Raw genomic sequence first — 24,215 nt, forward strand, 5'->3', positions numbered from 1 at the left:
TAGGTATAATGAATGCGCATATATATATATATATATATATATATATATATATATATATATAGAGTAAGTTTATAAGCAACTTTGCTGTTGTATTTTTCCAACAGTTACATTACAGCAGGAATGTAGCCACCCTCTCTTGTTCTCTCCACACTAATTTTTTGAAAAATAACAATATTGTTTAGTGCCAATTTAAGTCAGGTTCCCTTTCATTGGAACTCCATGAAAACAGGTAACAACTTACATATCTGTATGCACTTGCAAGTAGATTGAGCCAGTCTTGTGATTTGTTTTAAAGACAGTTCACAGTTCAATTCAGTTGCACTTTAATGAGGCAGTTCAACTAAAATAGATTATTTCAGTCTTGGGTAGATGCTCTTATTGAATGAGTTACTGGTTACTTCTTGCATCTGTTATTTATTTTTCTTTCCATTCAACCAGCAGGTTGAATGAAAAAATAAGATCTGATTCCCCCATCCACACATTCAAGGCAGATGGGGGAAATCACTCCCACTCTGCTATTGTGTTCTGGCGGTCAGAATTTAATGATCACTGATGTCACATCTCAGATATGATGCGGAGAGGAGCACATGCTCTGCAAACATGTCGCCGAATACTCATATCCAGGAAGTGACATCACACCAACCCTGCTGTGCGTTCCTCGAGTTCCGGAAACCACCGGCAAACCAGACCCGAGGCGCCAAGCCTGGTTTGGATGTACCTGTTTCTATGGACGTGTGTTTTCCCCCAGCCTTAGATGACGTAGAGGATCCCAGTACAGTTTCACTTTTGATGTGCCTGTTATTACATTACTTTTGTGAGTAGCATTCCCCTTGTTTTATTTTATTAAAAGTTCCTAAAAGCTAAACTTAGTAGGCATTTGTGTTCTCTTTCAGCGTACAACCAGGGTGCCCATACATGGATTGAAATTTGTGTTGTCCCTGTCATGCAGGTAGTGAGATTTATGTACTGTATCTAAACACCCAAGTTCCTATGTAGGAGGTTTCATGCCTCATTTTGATTTTTTTCATGTGTTGTACATTATAAAGTATTGAGAATGTCAAATGAGGCGTTCTTACCATTACACCTTAAAATATGTGACATGTTAAATGATTCTTAAATGTAGTGTGTTTAATTGCGTACTATATTTTACTTTGTATTCTATTTTCTTTGAGTGTTTTCATTTATTTCTTAGCTGTATTATTAGTTATATGACATCATGCAGCCTTTGCATTACTGTTTAGTAATATTTTATCTTATGTTCACTTACAGGTTTACTTCTTGCTTTTGTAGATTACACAACGTTTTTTGTTACTACCACTATCTTTGATAAATACTCTGTATGTTTGTATTTTTGCTTTATTAAATTTTAATAATGGTTTACTTTAAACAGTTTGTGATTCAGCCCTCTAGGATCTTTTCAAAATGTTGGAATCAGCTTTGAATATTTGTATCATTTAAAAGCAATGGTAGCCATACAGAAACCTTTTGCATGTACTGAACAGTGCTCTTTCCATGTTGTGTTTACTATGAAAACATATATTTTAACTATTTATGTTCAGATGAACCTTGTCTCATCTGTCAAGTAAAATTTCAGAACTTAATCATGTCATACAAAGTCAGTCAACCAAGCACTCCATGTTTTACTAAATTTGAAGAACTATGATGGTAAAATGAAATGACAGCTCTATAATTCATGATATGCTAATTATTTTCACCCAAAGGCATACTTTGCATAATATGAATATCTTTTGAATGCAGACGTTTACAGTACACTTGCAATATATTTATAATTTACAATTCAGATTAGTCAGTCTAGTCCATCTACTGTATATGCTGTTAATGGCTTTATAATTATTTATGGCAGACAATTTGACTTTTTAAATCAACTTCCGTTCAAAAGAGATACATCTGAAACATTACATGTATGCTACAAACTAGTTTTTCCAATTCTCATTTTAAATGTGGAAACATTCCTCACACTGGACAAGAGAAACCTATCTAGTGCTCATATTCTGAATGGTTTCACTTCACTTAGTCATACCTGTCATGGCATATTGGCAAACCTGCCATTTATCTATGGCCTGAGTAACTGAATTTCACTGAAGAGTTAGTGTTACACTTACTTTTCAGTGGAAATGTCAACTGTAAAAATGTATTTCTTATCTCTGTATAAAATACCATTGGTATTATGTTAATTAGCAGTTGTATGAAAGTATTCTACTCAATCAGGAGCCTGTAATGTATGCTGACAGTTTCCTGTTGTGACAGAGATTCCCTTAAATGCTCCATTAGCATAAGGCTTAGTAGTTAGTACTCTTGGCTTGGAGCACTAGGGTCTGTTTGAATGCCAACCAAGATACTATTTGCATAAATTTTGCATGTTCGACCTGTTTTTGCACAGGTTTCCTCCGGGTACACCCATTTTCTTCCACACTCCAAAGACATGCTGGTGGGTTAATTGGTGGGTATGTATGCATGTTATATACGGACCTTATGCCGCGTACACACGATCGGAATTTCGGCCCGCAAAAGACCGATGAGAGTTTTTCGTCGGAAAATGCGACCGTGTGTATGCTTCATCGGACTTTTGCTGGCCGAATTCCAGACAGCAAAAGATTGAGAGCATGTTCTCAATTTTTTGGTCGGAAAAAGTTACTATCCGAAAATGCGATCGTCAGTGGCAATTCCGACGTGCAAAATTCCTACGCATGCTCGGAAACAATTCGACGCATGCTCGGAAGCATTAAATTTAATTTTCTCGGATCGTCGTAGTGTTGTACGTCACCGCCTTCTTGATGGTCGTAAGTTCAGCAAACTTTTGCATGACCGTGTGTATGCAAGGCAAACTTGAGCGGAATCCCGTCGGGAAAGCCATCATATCTTTTTCCGACGAGAAATCCGATCGTGTGTACGCGGCATTTGATTGTAAGCATCTTATGGGCAGGAACTGATGTGAATATTCAGTTTGTAATGTGCTGTGTAAATAATCAGTGTTGTGTAAACATATGAAGGATATACAAGGGTATGAATCATGTGGTTCAAGACTCCTGATGAATTTGTATTTTATACTGTATTTATATTGGAATACAAACTCATAGTCACCTGCACTATGTGTATTGTGTGCCCAACTTGTAATTCCTCAAATCAAATTCCAAAAATTCAAATCAATAAGTAAATAAATACTAACTTTGACTATAACTTATTTGGGCTGCTGCTGTTCACAGGTTGCGTTAAGATCCCTCATCATTAGTATAGTATTCTTCCAGAGTTCTGTCCATTTTCTTACTTAATTATAGGTGACATAACCAAAAAAAATAAAAAAAGAAAGTATCTTAAATCCCAGCCATAACTGCGCACTCTTGGGAATAATGTCCACCAAATATAGCGTCAAATGACGTTCATCCACTCTTGTGATCACTCCGTACCCCCCTCCGTGCTCCCACACTCACCAGAAGTTTATGAGTCAATTAAGAGTTAATTAAGTGACTTTACTTTTTGTTTTTTATTGGTTATATGTTATGTATCCTATAATTAAGTAAGAAAAAGAGACAGCTCTGTGGTGGAATGCTATGTTTATGTTGGGTCTTAAAGCAAAGGCTAACAGAGTTCTTGGAAACATTTCACCTTGACATTTGAACCTTTTTTAAAGAAGTTGTAATGAATAATGATGCTGTTAAATATAGAGTTGCCATCTGTATTATACAAGATCATCCTGGGTTTGAGGATGACATGTTTTGTCCTGTATTGTTCCTATATGGGAAGCAGTTTATTCCATATTTCCACTTCTGCCCTGTGGTCCCTGCCCCCTCAGTGCTATAGGTGACATATGCTGAGAGACATCCTCCATCAACGAAACCTGCCCATAATCCCCAATCTGGCTCCAGTCTGTGCTGGAGCCTGACTGAAAGAGCAGAAAAGATCAGCAGTGATGATGAGTGGCAGGCTGAGCTCTGAGTCTCAGGAAGAAAGACTGCCCTGCACACACAGACAGAACCAAGGCTTAGTGGGTGGACAGGCAGCAGAGGTGAACTGTGCTGAACAAGAGATGCAAGGAATGCAGACAGAGGCAAACCGTATTGGAAGAGGGTGGCAAGGGAAACATAGGTGTGCATGGTTAGAAGAGGGTGACAAGGGTTTCGGGGGTCAGCAGCTTTGGAGTGGCAGATGGGTGCAGAGATGAACAGTGTTTGAAGAAGGTGGCAGGGGATGCCTAGGTGAGCAGTGTTTGAAAGAGGTCAGCAGGGGATGCAGAGATGAGCAGCGTTGGAAGAGGGTTGCAGGGCAAGCAGAAGTAAGCAGCATTGGAAGTGGGATGCATGGGGTGTAGAGGTGAGCAGCATTGGAAGAGGGTGACAGGGGGTGCAAAGGTGGACAGCATTGAATGTGGGTGACAGGGGATGCAGAGATGAGAAGCATTGGAAGAGGGTTGCAGTGGATGCAGAGGTGAACAGCATTGGAAGAGTGTTTGACGGTACACAAATTTGAGCAGCATGGGAAGATGGTTGCAGGAGATGCAGAGGTGAACGGCATTGAAAGTGGATGGAAGACGTTGAAGTGAGCAATGTTGAAAAAGGGTGGCAGGGAGTACAGAGATGAGCAGTGTTGGAAGAGGGTTGCATGAGGTCAAGAGCTGAGCAGCATTGGAAGTGGGTGGTAGGTGATGCAGAGGCAAGCAGTGTTTGGAAGATGGTGGAAGGGGATGCATAGGTGAGTAGTGTTAGAAGAGGGTTGCAAGGCAAGCAGAGATATGCAGCATAGGAAGAGGGATGTAGGGGGTGTAGAGGTGAAGAGCATTGGAAGAAGGTTGTAGAAGATGCAGACGTGAGCAGCAGTGTCCTCTCTCCACCTGCAATAGAAGAGCAATTGCAGAGATTACAGGAGCGGCACAGAGGCTGGGAGAGTCAGAGGAAGTATGAGTAGTGTAGACCTACACTGAATGATATACCTAGCACTGTATATGCTGGATAGATGTGTTACCTGCCTAAAGCCTGCTATGTACATCTATTGATCTGCCTTGCAGTCATGTAATGATCAACAGACATCCATAGCAGGCACTAGGCAGGTGAACAAAGTTTAAACTCATACAATAAAAGTATAGGAATACATATTTTCAAGTACCCTACTTTTATTATATAGATATGCAAATTATGTATTTCTTTACTTTGATAGTATTTCAATGAACTGCCTTAAACCAACCCACCTGAAAAAAGTACTGGTAAATAGGCCATTAATGGTGGGGCATGGAAGGTTTTGGAAGAAATTAATGGGCCCCGGTCTCACTAAGCCTAAGAATAACTGGCCAAGCATCTTTGGTTTCTAGGATGCAGGCAGTCAGATACCAATATCCTTGAGCCCATTACATACAGTTCATCCCTAGGTTTGCCAGGACAAAGGTGGCAACCCTAGTTACAACAGTACTTCTTTTAACACATTAATACATGTTGTGACTATTTACACGTGTGTATGTTTTTTTTTAAGAGGATATGCATATCTGCAGATACCACTAGAGCTTCATTTTGTATATTATAAATAATATTAATAAACATCTGGTAATTTTTACTTGGAAGCTCCTATACAGATACCAAAGGGAAAAAATATACGTAATAATAATTGTAATAATAATTTTAACATTTTTTGTTTAACATTCTTTTGAGAGGCTTGTTAGCAAAGTTTTAATAAAGTGAAACTAAAGTTATCAAATGACTGGTGTAATAACTGATCACATGTGGAGCACCCTGACAACTGCAGATCAAACTAAGGATAAGATGGCAGCTTCCTTCGCTGTAAAAAATAGTAGGGTTTAGTTCCACTTTAAATAGTACCAGTCATCGCAACACTTTTTCTGAGACTGTGATCCACATCTTCAGATTGACCTGCAGTCCCACTGGCCACTGATGCTTGCTGTTTTAGTTCTTAACCACTTGCCACCAAATCACGTACCTGGTACATCATTTGACTTCAAGTGGTTGTACTGGGGTGATGTCCCCAGTACTGTTTTGTAGACTCAACAGTTGGCTGTCTTGTAAAAACAACAGGAGTGGCTAACTAACGGCTCAGTTGTTATTACAAGTGGGAGGGGGCGCCCCCAATCCTGTCACCTTTTGTGGCTCGCTTAGGCTCTCACACCATACTGGGGGACCCGAGCTACTAGCCGGCACGTCCACCGGCTAGTCAGAGACCTGAAGAAAGCCAGAATTAGCTTTGATTGGGTCAACGCTATGGTAACCCCAAAGGGATGACATGACATTACTTCCGGTTTACTGGCATCTTAACTGCGCCATTTTTTGAAAATCGAAAGTATTCAAAAACACCAATCTTGGCGTTTTGAATGCTTTCAACTGCAAAGGAGGGGTTTGGGGTCTTATAGACCACAGATCCCTCCATAATGAGTACCTGTCACATGCCTATTGCTGTCACAAGGATGTTTACATTCCTCGTGATAGCAATAAAAGTGATAAAAAAAATAAAAATGAAGTCAATAGTGTAAAAAAAAAAATGGAAAGTGCCCCCATCCCCCCATGCTAGTGTGCAAAGGCGAAAGCGTGCGTCAGTCCCACATGCAGGCAAATCATGATTGTTCCACAATTGTGCGGTATCGCCACGAACGTCAGATCATGGGTAGTAATTCTAGCACTAGACCCCTTCTGTACCATATAATCTAAGCAATACTGGCATCATGTTCACAAAAGAAAGCCGATAAAAATTATATACATAATAAGCATTTGGTATTGTATACGGTAGTGTTTATGACTGCTATAGTGTTTATGTAAAGGAACAATATATTCTATTTTGGGACATGGTATATACTTTGACAACACACTGATTGCAGTTCTAGTAGAATACCATCTGTCATAAATGTTATGCTGCTGGGTTTCCTGTTGTATGTGTATACGATAAAAAAGGAAACACATGTAGATATGGGAACTATTGAATATATGACTTACTTAGGTCAGCACAAAAATTCCTTGTGTCTTGTACTCTTGGGCTTCACATCCAGTAATACATTGTAGGCTATCCCTTTTTAAACAGAAATTTGTTATACATTGTAATTTCATTCACACTCCTAACTGTTAAAAAATATGTACTTCATAAGCAGAATTATTTTATTAGACACAAATGTAATGTATGTTTAGGAAGATAAATGTGTTAATACAACCATATGCAGTTAAAAAAGTTAATTTTAACAAAGGGCATTTTAAAATGTTGTTATTCTATTCCTAAATGAGAAAAGGTTGTGAGCCATTGTGCTATGGTAATAATATTTTATCATGCCAGAATTGTTAAAATAATGTTATTTAATTCAGAAATTATTGTAACAGAAATTAATTATATCACGGTCTAGTGTTCATTAAAAAATACAAAATGATAGATATAAAGTATGTGTAGTGTTCATTAAAATGATATGTACTCTTAGTCATTAATATTATCATTATTATTATACAGCATTTTTATAGCACCAACAGTTTACGCAGCGCTTTACAACATAAGGGCAGACAGCACAATTATAATAGAATTGAATACAGTAGAGCCCTTCTCTGATGTAAGAGTGAATGGTTCTATATTGAGAGATTTTCTTGCCTTTCTGCATCCTAAATTATACTGATAAACAATTTACAAAAAATAGTATTGCTTCTGGATATTGTTATTCTGCTTAAATTACCATATTGTTGTTAATTTAATAATCCTTATAAATAAAGTAAACCATGTTACTCCTGCAGGCTCTAAAAGAAAATATATGCAAATGATCGTAATATGTGTTTTTTTTCATAGGTATTTATAGAACTGAGAGAGATAAGGGTACATTGTATGAACTGACTTTTAAAGGAGAGAGAAGTCAAGAATTTAAACGGCTTGTGCTCTTTCGACCATTTGGACCTGTTATAAAAGTGAAGAATGAAAAGCTGAACATGGCCAATGTCCTTGTAAATATCATTGTACCATTGTCCAAAAGAGCTGATAAATTTCAACAGTTCATGCACAATTTCAGGTAAGCCCAGTTTTATTTTTTACTCTCTGATTTACCCTGGCAATAGACAATATGTCAATTAAAGCAAAGGTTTCTCGAAAATGGGGGAAATTCTGCATCAACAAACCATAATACAATAGTTTCTTGTCAGTTCCAGAAAAGTTCTGTGTTTAAAGCCCTTATTGGGTGCTCAGCCAACAAAGCACCAACACAATATAAAAAGCAAAGCAATATATTGCAGAGGAAAGCAGTCAAAGTGTATGTAAAGCCCAAACTTTTTTTTCTAAATATTGGCTAGACTAAAGAATGGATAAGACTGGGGATGCGCCGATGTCCGTTTTTTAAGATCTGGTTCTGGCAGCAGGATTATGGCCCCCTCTGGTGTGACTTTATTCAGCGGTCCAGGTGCAATTCAGGTTTGAATTGTGAAAGTGTATGACAATGGAAATCGCACCTGAACCGAAGGTATTGGTTTAAGTATCGGAGCATTTGCATGAGTACAAGTACTCGTGCAAATACTTTGTTTTGGCACTGATACCAGCCAGTATCAGTATTGGTGCAACACAAGATAAGACCACTGTTATTTTTTTTTTGGCTGTCTGTGTCCTGTCAGAGAAATTTCCCTTCACTTCCTGTCCCAAAGACAAAGCAGGAAATAAGGAGGGGATCTCTCCCAAATGCTTTGTAGGCAGTTATTTCCACATCAGGCTTCCCAAATGGAAGATTTTGACTTTCCTCTTGCTCCTGTGACTCAAACATTTTCGATTTCCCATCATTTTCTATACTGGAAGCAATAGTCTTCAGGACAAATAGAGAGGGTGAATTGCCTCATGAAAAACAGTGATATCAATAAAAACCTGACAGAAATTGTAACCCTACCAAGCTCTATATAATACTAAAACAATTGTGTTTTAGATAGTTTAAATTTCTCAGCTACAGCTAAATTGTTTATTTTTTATGTGTGATGGGTTTGAACGTTTGTTGTTGTTTATGTTCCTACTTGGGGGATTTACCTTAATTTCCTTTTCTGAGGACACTAGTTAGAGGGACAGGAATTTATAGCATATATCTCCAATAGGGACACAGGAGCATGTCTTATATATGTAGGGAACACCTAGGACTTTTTGTTGAGGTTTATCTTGTTGCCTTGTGTACACTTTTGTCATAGTGACACCTGTTTGACTCATTTTTTTGTCGTGTGTAACAGGGATAAAAAGTGAGGGGAAATCTCAATATAGAAGCCATGTACATCAATAAAACTCTGACAGTTTTTCCAAACCTTAATCAAGCCCACATTTAAAACAAATTTTTTTTACAACATTTTTGGCTTTATTTCCTTAGGAGGAATGTACTGCTAAAGAGACTATGACCAGGTTTTTTTGTAACTGAGGAAACATCATGACGTAAATTAACCTTGTTAAATTTGAGTGCTGATTCCTGTCATTCATAGGTGTGTATTTGATGCTCCAGTTGTTGTGTAACTTAATTGGGGTGCCACCTTTTTGTGCATCATGGAAGTGGTGCCCAGCAGACTTTGTGCATTAATTCCAGAAAATTGTATACTTGGTGTGCATTGGATCATGGCTCATATGAAGGGAGAGTGAGAGAGAATGAGTATAGGGCAGCATTATCTGGAGACCCTTATGGACAGATTTTGTCAGCTTTACAAAATTCGTTATGTGTGTGTTTTTTTTTTTAATTCTTTATTTATATTCTCAAAATACAAAAATCCATATGTCAACATACATATAAATTGGATCCTTCATTAATAGCCCTCGATATAGAAAAATACCCACCCCCCCTCCCCTCCCAATCCTGCTGAGTTACTATAGTATAATTCAAAAACCTGTTTCCCTCACGCAATTCCCTTATTTTGTACCTGTTTAACCTTTAGCCAGTAATCTCTTCCACATAGCTCCAGGTGTTCTTGTACCTTCGCCACCCTGCCCATTTATCTTTTGGTTCAGTCCCTTCCTCAGGCTCTTCTTCCGAGCCCTCCTCACTCTCCATTATGTAAATTTCATTTACACAGAACAACCATTCACAAATTTTAGGGCTCTCGGGCTCCTGACATTTTTTTGGAATCAGACTCTTGGCAGTGTCCAACAAAATGGGTACTATCGATGTTTGGTATTGCTTAATTGCCTCCTCTGTCCCATGGAATAAGCAGATTCATGGGTCTTCCTTTATAGTCTTATTAGTAATTTCCTTTATTAGGCATATAATTTTCTTCCAATACACTTTAATGGTGGGACACTCCCACCATATATGGGCCATTGTGCCAATATTTTTACACCCTCTCCAACAATCCCCAGATTTCTCCGGTTGGAATTTACTACGTTTGTCTGGGTTCGCATACCACCCTGCCAAGCACTTAAAATTTGTTTCCGTCATCCTTGTGCTAACTGAGGAGGTATGCAGCATTTTCAAAATTTTTCCTAACACGTGATTACTACATTGTATCCCCAATTCCCTTTCCCATTTCTTGATGTAAGGAGGTACATCCAGTTCCTCGCTAAACATTAGAATTTTATACAGTCGAGAGTCGTTATGTGTGTTCATGCTGTTCTCACCGGTTCCCCCTTCTAACTTCCACATCACTGCTATAATGATTATTTACTAAAATATTTAGGAATCATCACGCAATAAATTATATGAATATTCACTTCAGTTATCCAATCATGTGAAAAGCTAATTCCTCGTTACTTACTTTATCTACACTGCTCTACTTCTGTAATCTAAGCACTGAAAGTGTGATCACTTTAACCATGATGTGGTGAGCTAGCCTAACTTACAGTCTCCATAGCTTGGCAGACAGCGACTAAATCCAAACGAAATCTTGCAGATCATAGAAAACTTTAATCCAAATTTGTGCAGATCATAATAGATGAACATCAGATAGGTCAAAAAATCAAAGCATGTCCAGCAGAATACAGTACAAGTGATGAATGGAGGATAAAGCATGAAGAAGAAGGGTGGAACCAAATACATTGATCATTCCCTAGCTGAGTGGGCTCGGAGCTCATTCTCTGCGCCCCGGGCCCCGAGCCCACCCTATTTTGAAGCCTATTAGAGCCTCTGGCTCGAATCAGGTACTTCAAAAAACACCCCCCCATTGGAATCCATGCATCTGATGTCCTGAAAGGGGTTGGACGCATGGACAGGGGAAGTAGCGCCAGTGCACCCTTAATGGATGGGTCGCCCATGTTGGTTACTATGTTCAGCTGCACCAGTTTTAGTAAATCTCCCCCACAGCTACTTAGATAAGATTTTGGTTAGTGGACATCCAAAGATCGTTCCCTGGGAAGTTTTGGCTGTTTATGTTTGATACTTTTTAAATGTATTTTCTAATATTTATGTTAAAGGTTGTTAAAAAAAGGGCTGCCACGCCTAGCAGTCCGATCCATTATTTGGGAAGAAAAATGATAGGGATGGTATTGATAGGTCCATGAGTCAGGGTTTATGTATTTGTTTCTGAAGGTAACAAGTGTCATACTCTTGCAATAGAGCAATAAGAGAAAAAGAGCAAATTACCAACGAAACATCCACATCACAAAAAACGGCATGGATCTTTGTTATTTGAACTATTGCAAACATCATAGCTCTATATAGCATCCCTGAACCCCTTCAGCCTTTCAGGCAAGTGAAAACACAAAACAGGAGAGGATATATAACTAGCAATATGTAGTAAGGCAAAATCCAGTGTGCAAAGTATAGTGACCAATAATTAGAATCTAATTGGTTACACTATGACTAAAATAAATTGAAAACTGGTTTCTATGGCTTGACATACATTTCATTTCATAATTGCCGTTTGCACATGTATGTTTTGGTTCAGAAGATACGACAGTCCCAGAATCTGCATGTACATTTGTTATAGCTGGTAGCAATTTAAGCATCTAACTTAGAATCATCTTATCAGATGCTCAGGCTAAAAAAAATTTTGCCAGTTGTGCAGGGACCGGCCAGATTTATGTATGTCTATGTATGGGCAGGATGGTTGTACAGAAGTCAGATTTTTGGTGTTCAATTAGCTCCGCTGGCTTTAACCGGCAGCACTAATCAGTGTAAGTCTCCCCCCCATCAGAATACAAAAGCACAGTGGAGACGTTTCCCCTATTCACCTCAGGTGTGTAGATGGAGGAATCAAGTCCTTTTTTTTTTCGTTCAACCTGCTGGTTAAATTAAAAAAATGACTAACGTATGGGCTACTTTAGACACCTACTTTAGAAACCTACACACAGGAGAGTTATGGTAAATGTGATCCTATTTGCAGGCCTAAATAAGCATTTCTGGAACTTGAATAATATGGGCCAGTACCTAGTGGTCATGATTCTTCTTTATTTGAAAAGTGTGCCAGTATATGCCAGAGTGTGTCAGAGTTTCCAGTGAACCCTACCTGTAGGATTTACTTTTAACTATAAATGATCACAAGAATCAAAGGGTTTATATTTGCTTTAAATGCATGGGGAATATACACTCACCAGCCACTTTATTAGGTATACCTTGATAGTACTGTGTTGGACCCACATTTGCCTTCAGACCTGCCTTAATTCTTCATGGCATAGATTCAACAAGGTGTTGGAAACATTCCTCAGAGATTTTGGTCTATATTGACATTATAGCATCTCGCAGTTGTTGCAGATTTGTCAGCAGCACATCCATGATGCAAATTTCCTGTTCCACCACATCCCAAAGGTGAACTAATTCTCATGTTCAAGAAACCAGTGGTGAGATGATTAGAGCTTTGTGACATGGTGCATTATCCTGCTGGAAGTAGCCATCAGAAGATGGGTCCACTGTAGTCATAAATGGATTGACATGGTCAGCAACAATACTCAGGTAGGCTGTGGTGTTTAAACGATGCTCAATTAGTACTAAGGGGCCCAAAGTGTGCCAAGAAAAAATCCCCCCACACCATTACACCACCACCACCAGTCTGAACCATTGATACAAGGCAGGATGGATCCATGCTTTCCTGCTGTTTACGCCAAATTCTGACCCTACCACCTGAATGTCGCAGCTGAAATCGAAACTCATCAGTCCACGCAACGTTTTTCAAATCTTCTATTGTCCAATCTTGGTGAGCCTGTGCAAATTGTAGCCTCAGTTTCCTGTTCTTAGCTGACAGGAGTGTGACCCAGTGTGGTCTTCTGCTGCTGTAGCCCATCTACAATATTTGATGTGTTGAGCTTTCAGAGATGATATTCTGCATACCTTGGTTGTAAGGAGTAGTTATTTGGGGTACTGTTGCCTTTCTATCATCTCAAACCAGTCTGCCCATTCTCCTCTGGCCTCTGACATCAGCAAGGCATTTGTGTCCACACAGCTGCCGCTCACTGGGTATTTTCTCTTTTTCGGATCATTCTCTGTAAATCCTAGAGATGGTTGTGCGTGAAAATCCCAGTAGATCTGCAGTTTATGAAATACTCAGACCAGCCCGTCTGGCACCAACAACCATGCCACGCTCAGAGTCACTTTATTTCCCTTTCTTCCCCATTCTGATGCTCAGTTTGAACTTCAGCAAGTGGTCTTCACCACGTCTAGATGTCTAAATGCATTGAGTTGCTACAATGTGATTGGCTGATTAGCAATTTGTGTTACCAAGCAATGGAACAGGTGTACCTAATAAAGTGGCCGATGAGCATGTATTTTAGGACATATAACTTTTCCTGTATTTTAGTAATAATAAAATATCAAGTGCACCAAGCAATTCTATCTTCATTTTTGGTGAACCTTAATAGTTTAGTATTAACCTTCGTGATGCAAGTTACCTGTTAGAAGGGCTTTGAAATGTATCCTAGCTCATTTTTATTTTATTACAGTTGCTATGAATCCCGGTTATTTTTAGAAAATCAATTTTTCATCACAATCCACAAGAAATGGGTTAATCAACTGCTTTTAAAAGCGACCTTTAGTTTAGTTGAAGCACTAAGAGGCCGTTCTTGGAAGCAGACAGTGCTGCAGAAAGGCGTGCAGTTACTGCTGATCCCCGGCTGCAGTTTGCCTTCTGTTGACACTCATCAAGCCGTACAGACTTTGTGGCAGGTCATTCTAAATGGACTCGCTAAGCGTCTTATGGACAACTTGTAAAATAAAGGCTAGTGTATAATTATTGCATGATCATAGCTAAATATTTAAATAGCTAAAGAACAGAAGAGTAACTGAAAATGTACTGGGACTGTGTCCACAAACTATAATGCTGTGCAAGCCACAGTCAATCAACTTTTAAATGTGTACATGTAATGTACAATTTATGTACAGTACATTCAAAGCCCCGCTGAAATTTTTTGACTTTGATCTTAATTGGAGTATTTTGTTTGCAAGTTTCCATCATTTCCCAGATGCAATGCAATTAACTCATTATTTCCCCCAGAAGAAATAAAAAATGCAAGCTTATGTATATGCATTAGGTAGGGTAGATTTATTTTTGGACTTAAACCTTTCAAACCTTTAGTTACATGATGCTTCAAATATGTATGCAACATACAACCAAATCAAGTCCTTATAAACGCATGAATGTACATGTTTGTTTATGGGAAATTGGAAACTTTTCATCAGTGTTTCTGTCGTTTTTAAAATAAATAGTTAACTGCAGTAGAATAAACAATAGTAACCTGTGTTGAGAAATAGAATGGCCAAAAGAAGGTATAAAGAAACATTTAATCAATTACTTTTCATGAAATGATAATTAAACACGTTCACAGATACACAGTGAGGTTGATTTACTAAAACTAGAGAGTTAAAAATCTGGTGCAGCTGTGCATGGCAGCCAATCAGATTCTAACTTCAGCTTGTTCAATTAAGCTTGTTGGCCCCTTTCACATGTTCAGATCCGCCTGTCAGTTTTTTCAGGTGGATCTGAACGGTCGCTTCATACAGCTCTATGGAGCGTCGGATGTCAGCAGTGACACGTCCGCTGACATCCAATCCGCCCCGATCCGCAAAATCCAGACGGATGCATGTCCTATTTTCCATCCGTCTGGCGGATCAGTTTGGATGAAAATGGACAGGCGGTCTGTAATCCTCTAATCCCCCCATAGGGGAGAGCGGACTCTCTGACAGGTCCGTCCCTGCACAGCGTGCAGAGATGGACTTGTCATCCGCCGGCTCAGCGGGGATAAACGGAGCGATCCCTGATGAGCAAACGGAGTAGTAAAAATGGACAGCCCCGTGTGAAGGGGCGTAACAAAGCCAAAAAAATGGAAGCTGATTGGTTTCTATGCACAGCTCAGTGGAGGAACTACCGCCATAGCGAGCCACGCGCTCGCTATGGGGCCCGCAGCCGAGAGGGGCCCATGGGGAGGATGAGGAATGCATACTGCAGGGGGGCGAGCAGACCCCGCACAGTCCCCCAGCCAGGGGAAGGAGAGGAAGACGCAAGCTGTCCGTAAGAGCAGAGAGCTCAGCTGTAAGAGCTTTCATTTGAATTCCCTGTGTTCCTGAGGCTCCCCATCACATAGCCCCACCCTTGGCCCGGTGCCTTTGATAGTCAGAACGCCGGTCCTATGCGGGACATGTTACATCATTAAAGGCGCCGGGCCAAGAGGTGGGGCTATGTGACGGGGAGCACCGGGAACACATGGAATTCAAATGAAAGCTCTTACAGCTCTCTGCTCGTACGGACGGCTCGCCTCTTCCTCTCCTCACTTCTCCTGGCTGGGGGACCGTGCAGGCGGTACTCCCCCCCACACTCTGAGGCAGCCCCAAGCTGCCAACAGCCATTTGAGGGCTGCAGTATGCATTCCTCATCCTCCCCGGTAGTTCTGCCACTGGCTCGCCACAGGTGAGGCTGCATTGTGCACGGGTCACGCTACATTGGGCACAGGTGAGTCTGCATTGGGCACAGGTGGGCACAGGTGAGGCTGCATTGGGCTGCATTGGGCAGAAGTGAGGCTGTATTGGGCACAGGTGAGGCAGTATTGGGCACAGGTAAGGCTGCATTGGGCACAGGTGGGCACAGGTGAGGCTGTATTGGGCATGGGCAGGCCACACTGCATTGGGAACAGGCAGGCCACATTGGGCACAGGTGAGGCTGCATTGGGCACAGGTAAAGCTGCATTGGGCACTGGACACGCTGCATTGGGCATAGGCAGGTCACGCTGCATTGGGCACAGGTCATGCTGCATTGGGCACAGGTGAGGCTGCATTGGGCACTGGACATGCTGCATTGGGCACAGGCAGGTCACACTGCATTGGGCACAGGTGAGGCTGCATTGGGCACAGGTGAGGCTGCATTGGGCATGGACATGCTGCATTGGGCACAAGTGGGCACAGGTGAGGCAGTATTGGGCACAGGTGAGGCTGTATTGGGAACGGGCAGGCCACGCTGCATTGGGAACACACAGGTCACATTGGGCACTGGTCACGCTGCATTGGGCACAGGTGAGGGTAATTAAAGCGCCAACATCAGGTGTTTGGAGTATCTTTATCTGTTAAATGTTAAACTTTCTGGAATACATATATTGCTATTGTGGTGTGGGATCTCGGCCTGTTATCCTTTCTTTCTTCCTTCTTTCCTTCTTTCTTTCCTTCCTTCCTTCCTTCCTTCCTTCCTTCCTTCCTTCCTTCCTTCCTTCCTTCCTTCCTTCCTTCCTTCCTTCCTTCCTTCTTTCCTTCCTTCCTTCCTTCCTTCCTTCCTTCCTTCCTTCCTTCCTTCCTTCCTTCCTTCCTTCTTTCCTTCCTTCCTTCCTTCCTTCCTCCATCCCTCATTCATATCAGACTCGAACCACAACCCCTTTGAGCAACGCCCACTATTTAATTTAAGCCCCGCCATTTTTTTATGGGGGCCCATACAGCATTTTGCTATGGGGCCCTGTGATTTCTAGTTACGCCCCTGGCACAGCTGCACCAGATTTTGCACCCTTCAGTTTTAGTAAATCAACCCCAACAAGTGCCATAGTGACAGAAACAACATACAGGTATGCCCACGTGGGAAGCAATGTGTAATGTACAGACAAAAGCAGGTATCAGTGCACAGTGATAGAGATACAATCAGTACCAGATTGATGCAAGTATGAACATGTCTGCAGGGAAAGAATCAGAGTGGAGTGAGAGAAGCAGTAGTATGTAGAGTCAATAAATGTGGTAATGTAGGATCTTTAGTCTGGCTGTTGCCAGGAAAAGATGATTTATAGCAATGAAAGAAAAAAACATTTGGACATCTTGATGTAAGTGTGTGTAAAATGTATTATATAGATGTGTGAATTTTCTAGAGCCATTGTTCTGGACAGAGTGACTGATAAAAGCATCATCACAACTTCAATGCACCTGCTTTGACTGCCTGCATATAAAAATACCACTCTGTGTCCTCACCTGCCAGATATCTTCTTGCAGCAAGCTATTGACTTTGAATTAATGTGGCTGCCTGTTAATAACAAGTGTCCCAGATTCTGTATCTAATGATTATCCAAGGTTCACTTCTAGCATGGCAGGCAGTAGCTGCACTAATGGTGCTACAGCATCTGCAGAAAAAAACGCAAAGTAGTCTCTGAACAAATGCCTGCAATTTATGCCAAGTATTTTGGCTAGTGCCAAGTATGTGGCCTAGTGGCAAAACTGTCCCTGGCTAAAATGCCAATTTTGGGTAGACCTAACCTTCAATTTTTCAACCACTTTCCATATGTTACTCAGATTGTACAGTTTTACAAACCAAATGTGCTGCAGGGGTCATAAATTCAAAGCAATGAAAACAACAAACCAAAGCTCAAAAATGCCCTAGCTGCTCCTGCAGAGTTCTGTAAAAATAGTTAAAAATGGCTAATCACAGGTTGTTGGTAGTTCTCGGCCTTCTTCCTATATGGAGTAAGTTGGGAATTTATTTTTATTGTAAGAAAAAAAATCCATGCATGGTCATGACTTAAAAGATACAGATTTTTGTTTGTAGATAAAGAGTTTGGTCTGCTGTTTCCACAGAATTTCATTATTAATGCTATATTTTTGATATTGCAATACTAGTATGCTTATCATCAGATATAAATAACATTCAAAATAAAATGTAATCAGTCAAGAAATGTTGCTTTTGGCTTGGAGTTACTGTGATTTGTAATAGCAAATGCCTGTCAGTCAGTGGGGTTTTTATATTGTTCACACTTGGGGTAGACCACACTGCAGAGATCATAGCATTTGTGTTAAAACATTGCTTTAGATATACATTTAATTGTTATAATAAAAGGTCCTTGGTATGGCAAAGTTAAAGTGGTTCTAAAGGCTGAAGGTAAAAAACCTGCAGTATGCAGCTTCCCCCACAGACCTCCTCCCAATACTTACCTCAGCCTGGTCCCAATTCAGCGATGTGCATGAAAACGGCTGCTCTACCGGGTCTCTGCTTTTTGATTGACTGAGAGAGAGCAGTTGTCAATCACAGCTCACAGCCAGTGAGGAGGGAGTGCAGGGGGGGCCTAGCCCCATTCTGTGTGTCCTATGGACACACAGAGTGGGACCCAGGAGCAAGGACACACAAGTTCCCCCCATAGGAAGCAGCTTGCTATTGGGGCACTCAGAGAAGAGAAGGGGCCAGGAGCGCTGACAGGGGACCCGAGAAAAGGAGGATCAGGGCCGCTCTGTGTAAAACCATTGCATAGAGCAGGTGAGTATAACATGTTTTTTTTTATTTAAAAAAAATAAAAAAATGCCTTTAATATCACTCTAATTCTTTCTCATTCATTGAGGGACACAGGACTTTATGCTGAGTTATAAAGTTATGTTGCCACCTACAAAAGGATTTGGACACTGGCAAATAAAAAACCCAGGCCAGCCATCCTTCACTTTTTCATGGGAGTTCTGGGACTGATGGTAGCTTTTGTTTGCTAAGTTTCACTCCAAACCTCTAAAAGCCAACATCTTGTCATCTTGGGAAAAGTTTGTTCAGTCTTTGGACAGACTGATCCGCCTGGCGAGAAAGACCAAGTCCTTGGTTTTATGGCTCAAGACTCCTGCACTGGATTTAGGGAAATCCTTTTTTCTGATCTGAGGAAGAATCGGATCACCTGGCTGTTCTGTCCCAGAGAGTGTTTTACCATTCTGATTTACAATTTCTGGCTTCAATGGTATAATTTTTGAAGTCCAGGTTTAGAGGTATAGAGGCATCTCTAAATTGGTGATTCCAACAATGCTAATAGCCAGGAGGTCTATTTTCTTTGAGGTCTACCATTGCACATGAAAGGCATACTTTGCTTGCTGTGAGAAAAAAACATACAGTAATCTCCCAAGAAAATTATCTATGGTACAGATTCTGACCTTTCTGCACCAGAACTTTCTGGATTGGATTTCCATAAAATCAGTTAAACGCGAAATTGTGGTTGAATATTCACTTCAATTATGCAGTCATGTTCTGATGAAATAAGAAAAGAGGAATTCACTTTTTATAATATATTGAAGTGAATATTCAGACAATTTATTTTTTAACCTGAATGTGTTAAACAAATCTTATCTGTAAACAAACTGATACGGATTCTATATTCTACAATTTGTTTAACTGATGAGTAGGCCCTATATCTATATTTCCATGAATGTAAATGACTGAAAAATGAAGTGTGCTTCATAAATCACCCAACATATTTACATTGTGAGGAATCTACCTGAAGTTGAATGCAATCTATCATTAAGATGAGGCAAGGAAGATGCATGGCAAAACAAAGATTAGCACTATGACTTCAAAATTGCATCCAGTTATATGCCAGGAACACTGAGGGAACTCAGATATATTATTTTGCCTTAATTAAAATGTTAGAGGCCCGGCTTTAGCTGCAAGCCAATTTATTATCAAAAGTCAGGAAAGTGTTGGTCATTTGTGATGGCATTACATCTTCTTGACTTTTATGTCTCAGTATAAATAATAGGAATGCTCTATTACATATGAATGTAAGCCTACTGAATAAATAGAACAAAAAAAGGTCCATATTTCTCTGGTGATATTTATCACAATGCAGTCCATGGGCCAAAAAAAATTGTTATTGGTTATTATTCTTTTCTACAGTTGTGATTTGCATATCCCATATTTCTTCTGTCCTATAACAATTACACAGGACGTAATTCATCTTCAGGTTATACTGGCACATCTAAAAGGATTTGGCGCTGCCAAACTAACAAAAATGATAGGCCAGCCTAGAATAGCTCCTACTACTAGTAGCATGCCTCAGTTTTGTAGCAAAGCAGTATGGAGTGCATGATCATAAACAGAGGGGTGGGGCCTGTGCTCCTCAATAGGCTTCAAGAAGAGGATTTAATAGTGAGCACAAAAATCATAAATTCTTTCCCATCTATTGAGGGGCACAGGAAGTCATTCATCTTTAGGATACCCAAAAGCACTTCAACTGAAGGATGGCAACAGCAAACAACGACTCGAAGAGCTGCCTGATGGACCATATGCCCAAAACTGGCATCAGATAAGGCTGAAACATCCAGCTGGTAGAGTTTACAGAACATGTGAACAGAAGATGAGGTGGCAGCAAATCTGAAAAAAAAACAAGAAGATCTATTAGAGCCTTTCTGAGCCACCTAAAGATGGTGGAACAAGGAGCCAGAACACCCTTATGAGGACAGTTGGAATGATTAAAAGTGGATCAGTCTTTAATAAACAAAGAAGTCGCTGAGAGTTACATTCTCACAGCTTGAGTCACATCTAGACAATGGAGAGAAATTTTCTTATGTTGAACTTGAGACAGAGGTATGGAAGAATGATGTTCAGGGTAAGGTGAAATAAAAAGACTACCTTAGGTCACAAGGCAGTACTGAGCCACAACACCACCTTGTTCCTATGCAAAAACCAGAGAGAATTCCTTGACAGTTTATACGCTGCCAAAGGTGATGGCTGAAAAGTGTGGGCGGGTGAGTGTAGTCTCTGTGGGTGTGTCACTGAAGTGCAGAGAATACCAGAATCCAGATTATAAAAAGGTACATGGAAGAAAAAGAAGAAGTTACATGAGAAACTTCCTGTACAAAGGCATTAATCAAAGGGTGAGAGGCCAACAGTCTCTGAAACAAGATAGCATGGGCAGAAACCTGATCATTGATAGTGCTGAGAGACAAACACTGATCTAGACCCAGCTGTAGAAATCATCCCATGAAGTAAGTCCTAGGGGAAAAGCCTCTAGACTCACACCAAGGGCATGCCTTGCATGTCTGATAATAAACTTTGTGGGAAACAAACTTCCTAGCTTTTAATATTGTAGGTATCACCTATTCAGAGATGTCTGTTTTCCAAAACCTGGGCTTCAGAGTGACACAGGAATTTAGAAACCGCTTGTAGACCAGTCAAGCTTTGTGGACACTTGGGTAGTTTGCATCTCAGATGCCTGGGTGCTAGAATAGAACTAAAAAGACATTGTTGCTTGATGTAAATACAGATCAAATCTTCTTAGAAGTAGGGCCTCACAGTCCAGTACTTATACCAAAGTGTCCTTTGCATGTGTACAGACATGACACCCATGTGAGACATGAGACGGGAAACTTCCAGCAGCTTAAAGCTACAACAATTTGCTCCAAATATTTAATGGCCAAGGGATTAAATGCAGTAGTGGCAAGATCACTTTTAAGATCACTCCAAGATGGAGTAAAGGGCAGGGTCTGTCATCAAGAATAGAACTTTAGAGGGCTTCTAACCACTCACTGGTTGGGTTCTTAAAGACAGAACCTCAGGTTTGGTGGTAGCTTTGTTAAAGCAGGATACTGCTGGATCCACAGTGGGGGCAGACTGCTTTTGAACAAATTCCTCTTCAGATGGGTGCAAGGCTAATAGGTGTTTGGAGGAAGCTAACAATGTGCAGGATGTTTCCAATCTCCATAGAAGAAGACTTGAAACAGCAGGTGCAGTAGAATCTTTCTTTGCGGCCTTAGGGGCTCTAAAGGACGAAAATCTGGGGATAGCACTGGTAGCAACAGACCTGAAACAGGCCGATCCTCTAGTTTCAGAGTTTGTGCACTGCATTAATAAGAGCTGAAGTGATCTCTGTTACCTTGGAACTTATGGCAGAAGACTTCTCTGAGACAAACTCGTCAGTCGAAGACTGGAGAGATTCAGAATCAGACAGACTCTCAGCAGTTGATGGCTTAGTGCCCAATACTTTTTGTGTCCTGGTGCCCAATACTCTTGCAGCTGGCAATATAACCCAAAAGGTGAATGATTTCTTGCGTTCCTCAGTGTATGAGTTTTTATTCATTCCGAAGAGGTGATCAGTTATAAAGAGCAAGATGGCAAGTGTCTTTGTGTTGTTAGTTTTAATATTTGCAACACTAACACAAATAATATAATCACACTTAATTTACTTTCCCAACAATCATCTTTCTTCTAATCTTTATTTAAATTTTTCAAGGCATACAAATGTGTATATGGTCCAAAGCAGTAAAAAGCAAAAGAGATATACAGATGTTACATTATTAATAGGCTTGTACTTTACTGGTTGGCAAAACATGTGTAGAACAAACATGAAGATAGGTTGATTAAAAAGAAAGAGCAAAGGAGAAACAAGAGTAGCCTATTTTAAATGTCAAATTATGCAGGTGACACCAAACAAAAGCTTTCCATATTAAACAGAGAAGTGTTAATTTTGGGACTTTGTTATTGCAAAAATACTGTGAGACCAGGTTTTAAGGAAGGCAGTGGTGTTCTTTATGCCAACAAAAAAAAATACATTTAAAGTATATCTGTTTTGAGGGAATTATGTGGGCTGTCATTGCTGACCTCGCCTTTTGAGAGTAATACTTTACTGTTCATCGTGCTAATGCAAAGACTTTAGAGTCATTGATTTGGAAGCAGTATAGAGATAAGGAATTCTGACACTTTTCTGACACTCATTTGTACTGTATAATATGATTGTCTGCAGTCATAACATCCACAGGGCTATGGACTTCCTGCGTGGCAAAGCTGATTGGCCCAGCGCTGTCACATAGAATAAATCAATGCTCCTGTGTACCCAGACTGCCCATTTCCTTCAGTTCTTGTTGCTAAAAAGTATAGCAGGGGAGTGAAGGAAAGGTAAGAATATTCTCGGGAGGTATAGGAAATTAAAGAATAGCCCTTTCTTTGCCTTGAATAGCCACAGAACAGGTTTGCTTTAACCTTTTTGCTGTGTATAAAAGGTAGGCGTTATGGATCACTTTTATATACCTATTTGCAGCTGTGTGAGCTGAGTAATAATACATTTTAATGCAGTACTTTTCTGATGTGTGTGTTTTATATAATACCACCAAGGATGTTTAAATTGTTATAAACAATTGATTCTATTTTCTGTTTAGTCGCAAAGCCGTAAAATAAAACAATGAAGAACATGTCATATTTATAAAACAGTAAATGGTGACACTCACCCAAAATTCATGGGTAATTAATCATTCCCTGAAATAAAACAGATGGTTATCATTCTCTGAAATTTAAAATACAAACAAAAGGAAGATTTACCTGCAGTGGTGAATATCTAATTTACTGCTTAGTAAATATGACCCTAAAATAGACAAAGGGGCTGATTTACTAAAACTGGAGAGTGCAAAATCTGGTGCATCTGTTCTGTGCTTGGTAGCCAATCAGATTCTAACTTCAGCTTGTTCAGTTAGGCTTTGACCAAAAAAAAAATGGAAGCGGATTGGTTTCTGTGCAGAGCTGCCCCAGATTTTGCATTCCAAAGGTTTTAGCAAATCAACCCCTAAAGCCTAGTAGACACTAGTTTTTTCTTTTTCAACCCAGCAGGACTCGGGAGGAGCCGCTGTACTATGTACTAACTATCCGGTGTTAGTACAGCAATCTCCCCTGCTGTTCTATTGTGTTCTGACAGAGGGATACCCCTCCTGCCAGAACACACCGGTCTGCCTGATCGGGAGTCGATCGGCAGACCTTTTTCAGTCATGCCCCTTCTGTCAGACCGACTGCAGCACACACGAGCCGAATGTTGGCTGGTTTCTACTGAACCGGCTAATGCTGAATGACATTCGGCCCATGTGTACTAGACTTAAGTGTATCGAAAATTTGTCACGATGCACGCCAGGACATAGCTGTACTTGAATGATCATAGTGTGATAGTGAGAATATACACTTTTACATGTGTAGATGGAAAGATTCCTTTGAGGTCAGAGAGGTTGATTTACTAAAGAAAGAACTAATGTGTAAGGGAAAACCTGTGTTTTTTTTCTTTTTTATTCCCCATGCATTGGATTATGTATTCAAAGTAGGCACAGCTTCACCAAACTAAATAAAAATTATGCAAAGTGAACATTCTCCACTTGTTTAGTAAATCAACCCCAGTGGAGCTAGCTGCTTACA

General features: G+C 40.2%; 1 protein-coding gene across 2 annotated transcripts in view; it reads left to right on the plus strand.

Moving 5' to 3' along the window:
* CSGALNACT1 (chondroitin sulfate N-acetylgalactosaminyltransferase 1) overlaps positions 1-24,215 on the plus strand; it is a 537,378-nt gene that overhangs the window by 436,454 nt on the left and 76,709 nt on the right. For both annotated transcript variants that reach the window (XM_073598151.1, XM_073598160.1), the window contains one exon: positions 7,771-7,987. In XM_073598151.1, coding sequence (XP_073454252.1) covers positions 7,771-7,987 — 217 coding nt within the window. The remainder of the gene's footprint in view (positions 1-7,770; positions 7,988-24,215) is intronic.

Source organism: Aquarana catesbeiana, linkage group LG01 (assembly GCF_042186555.1).
Source record: "Aquarana catesbeiana isolate 2022-GZ linkage group LG01, ASM4218655v1, whole genome shotgun sequence".
NCBI lineage: Eukaryota > Metazoa > Chordata > Amphibia > Anura > Ranidae > Aquarana > Aquarana catesbeiana.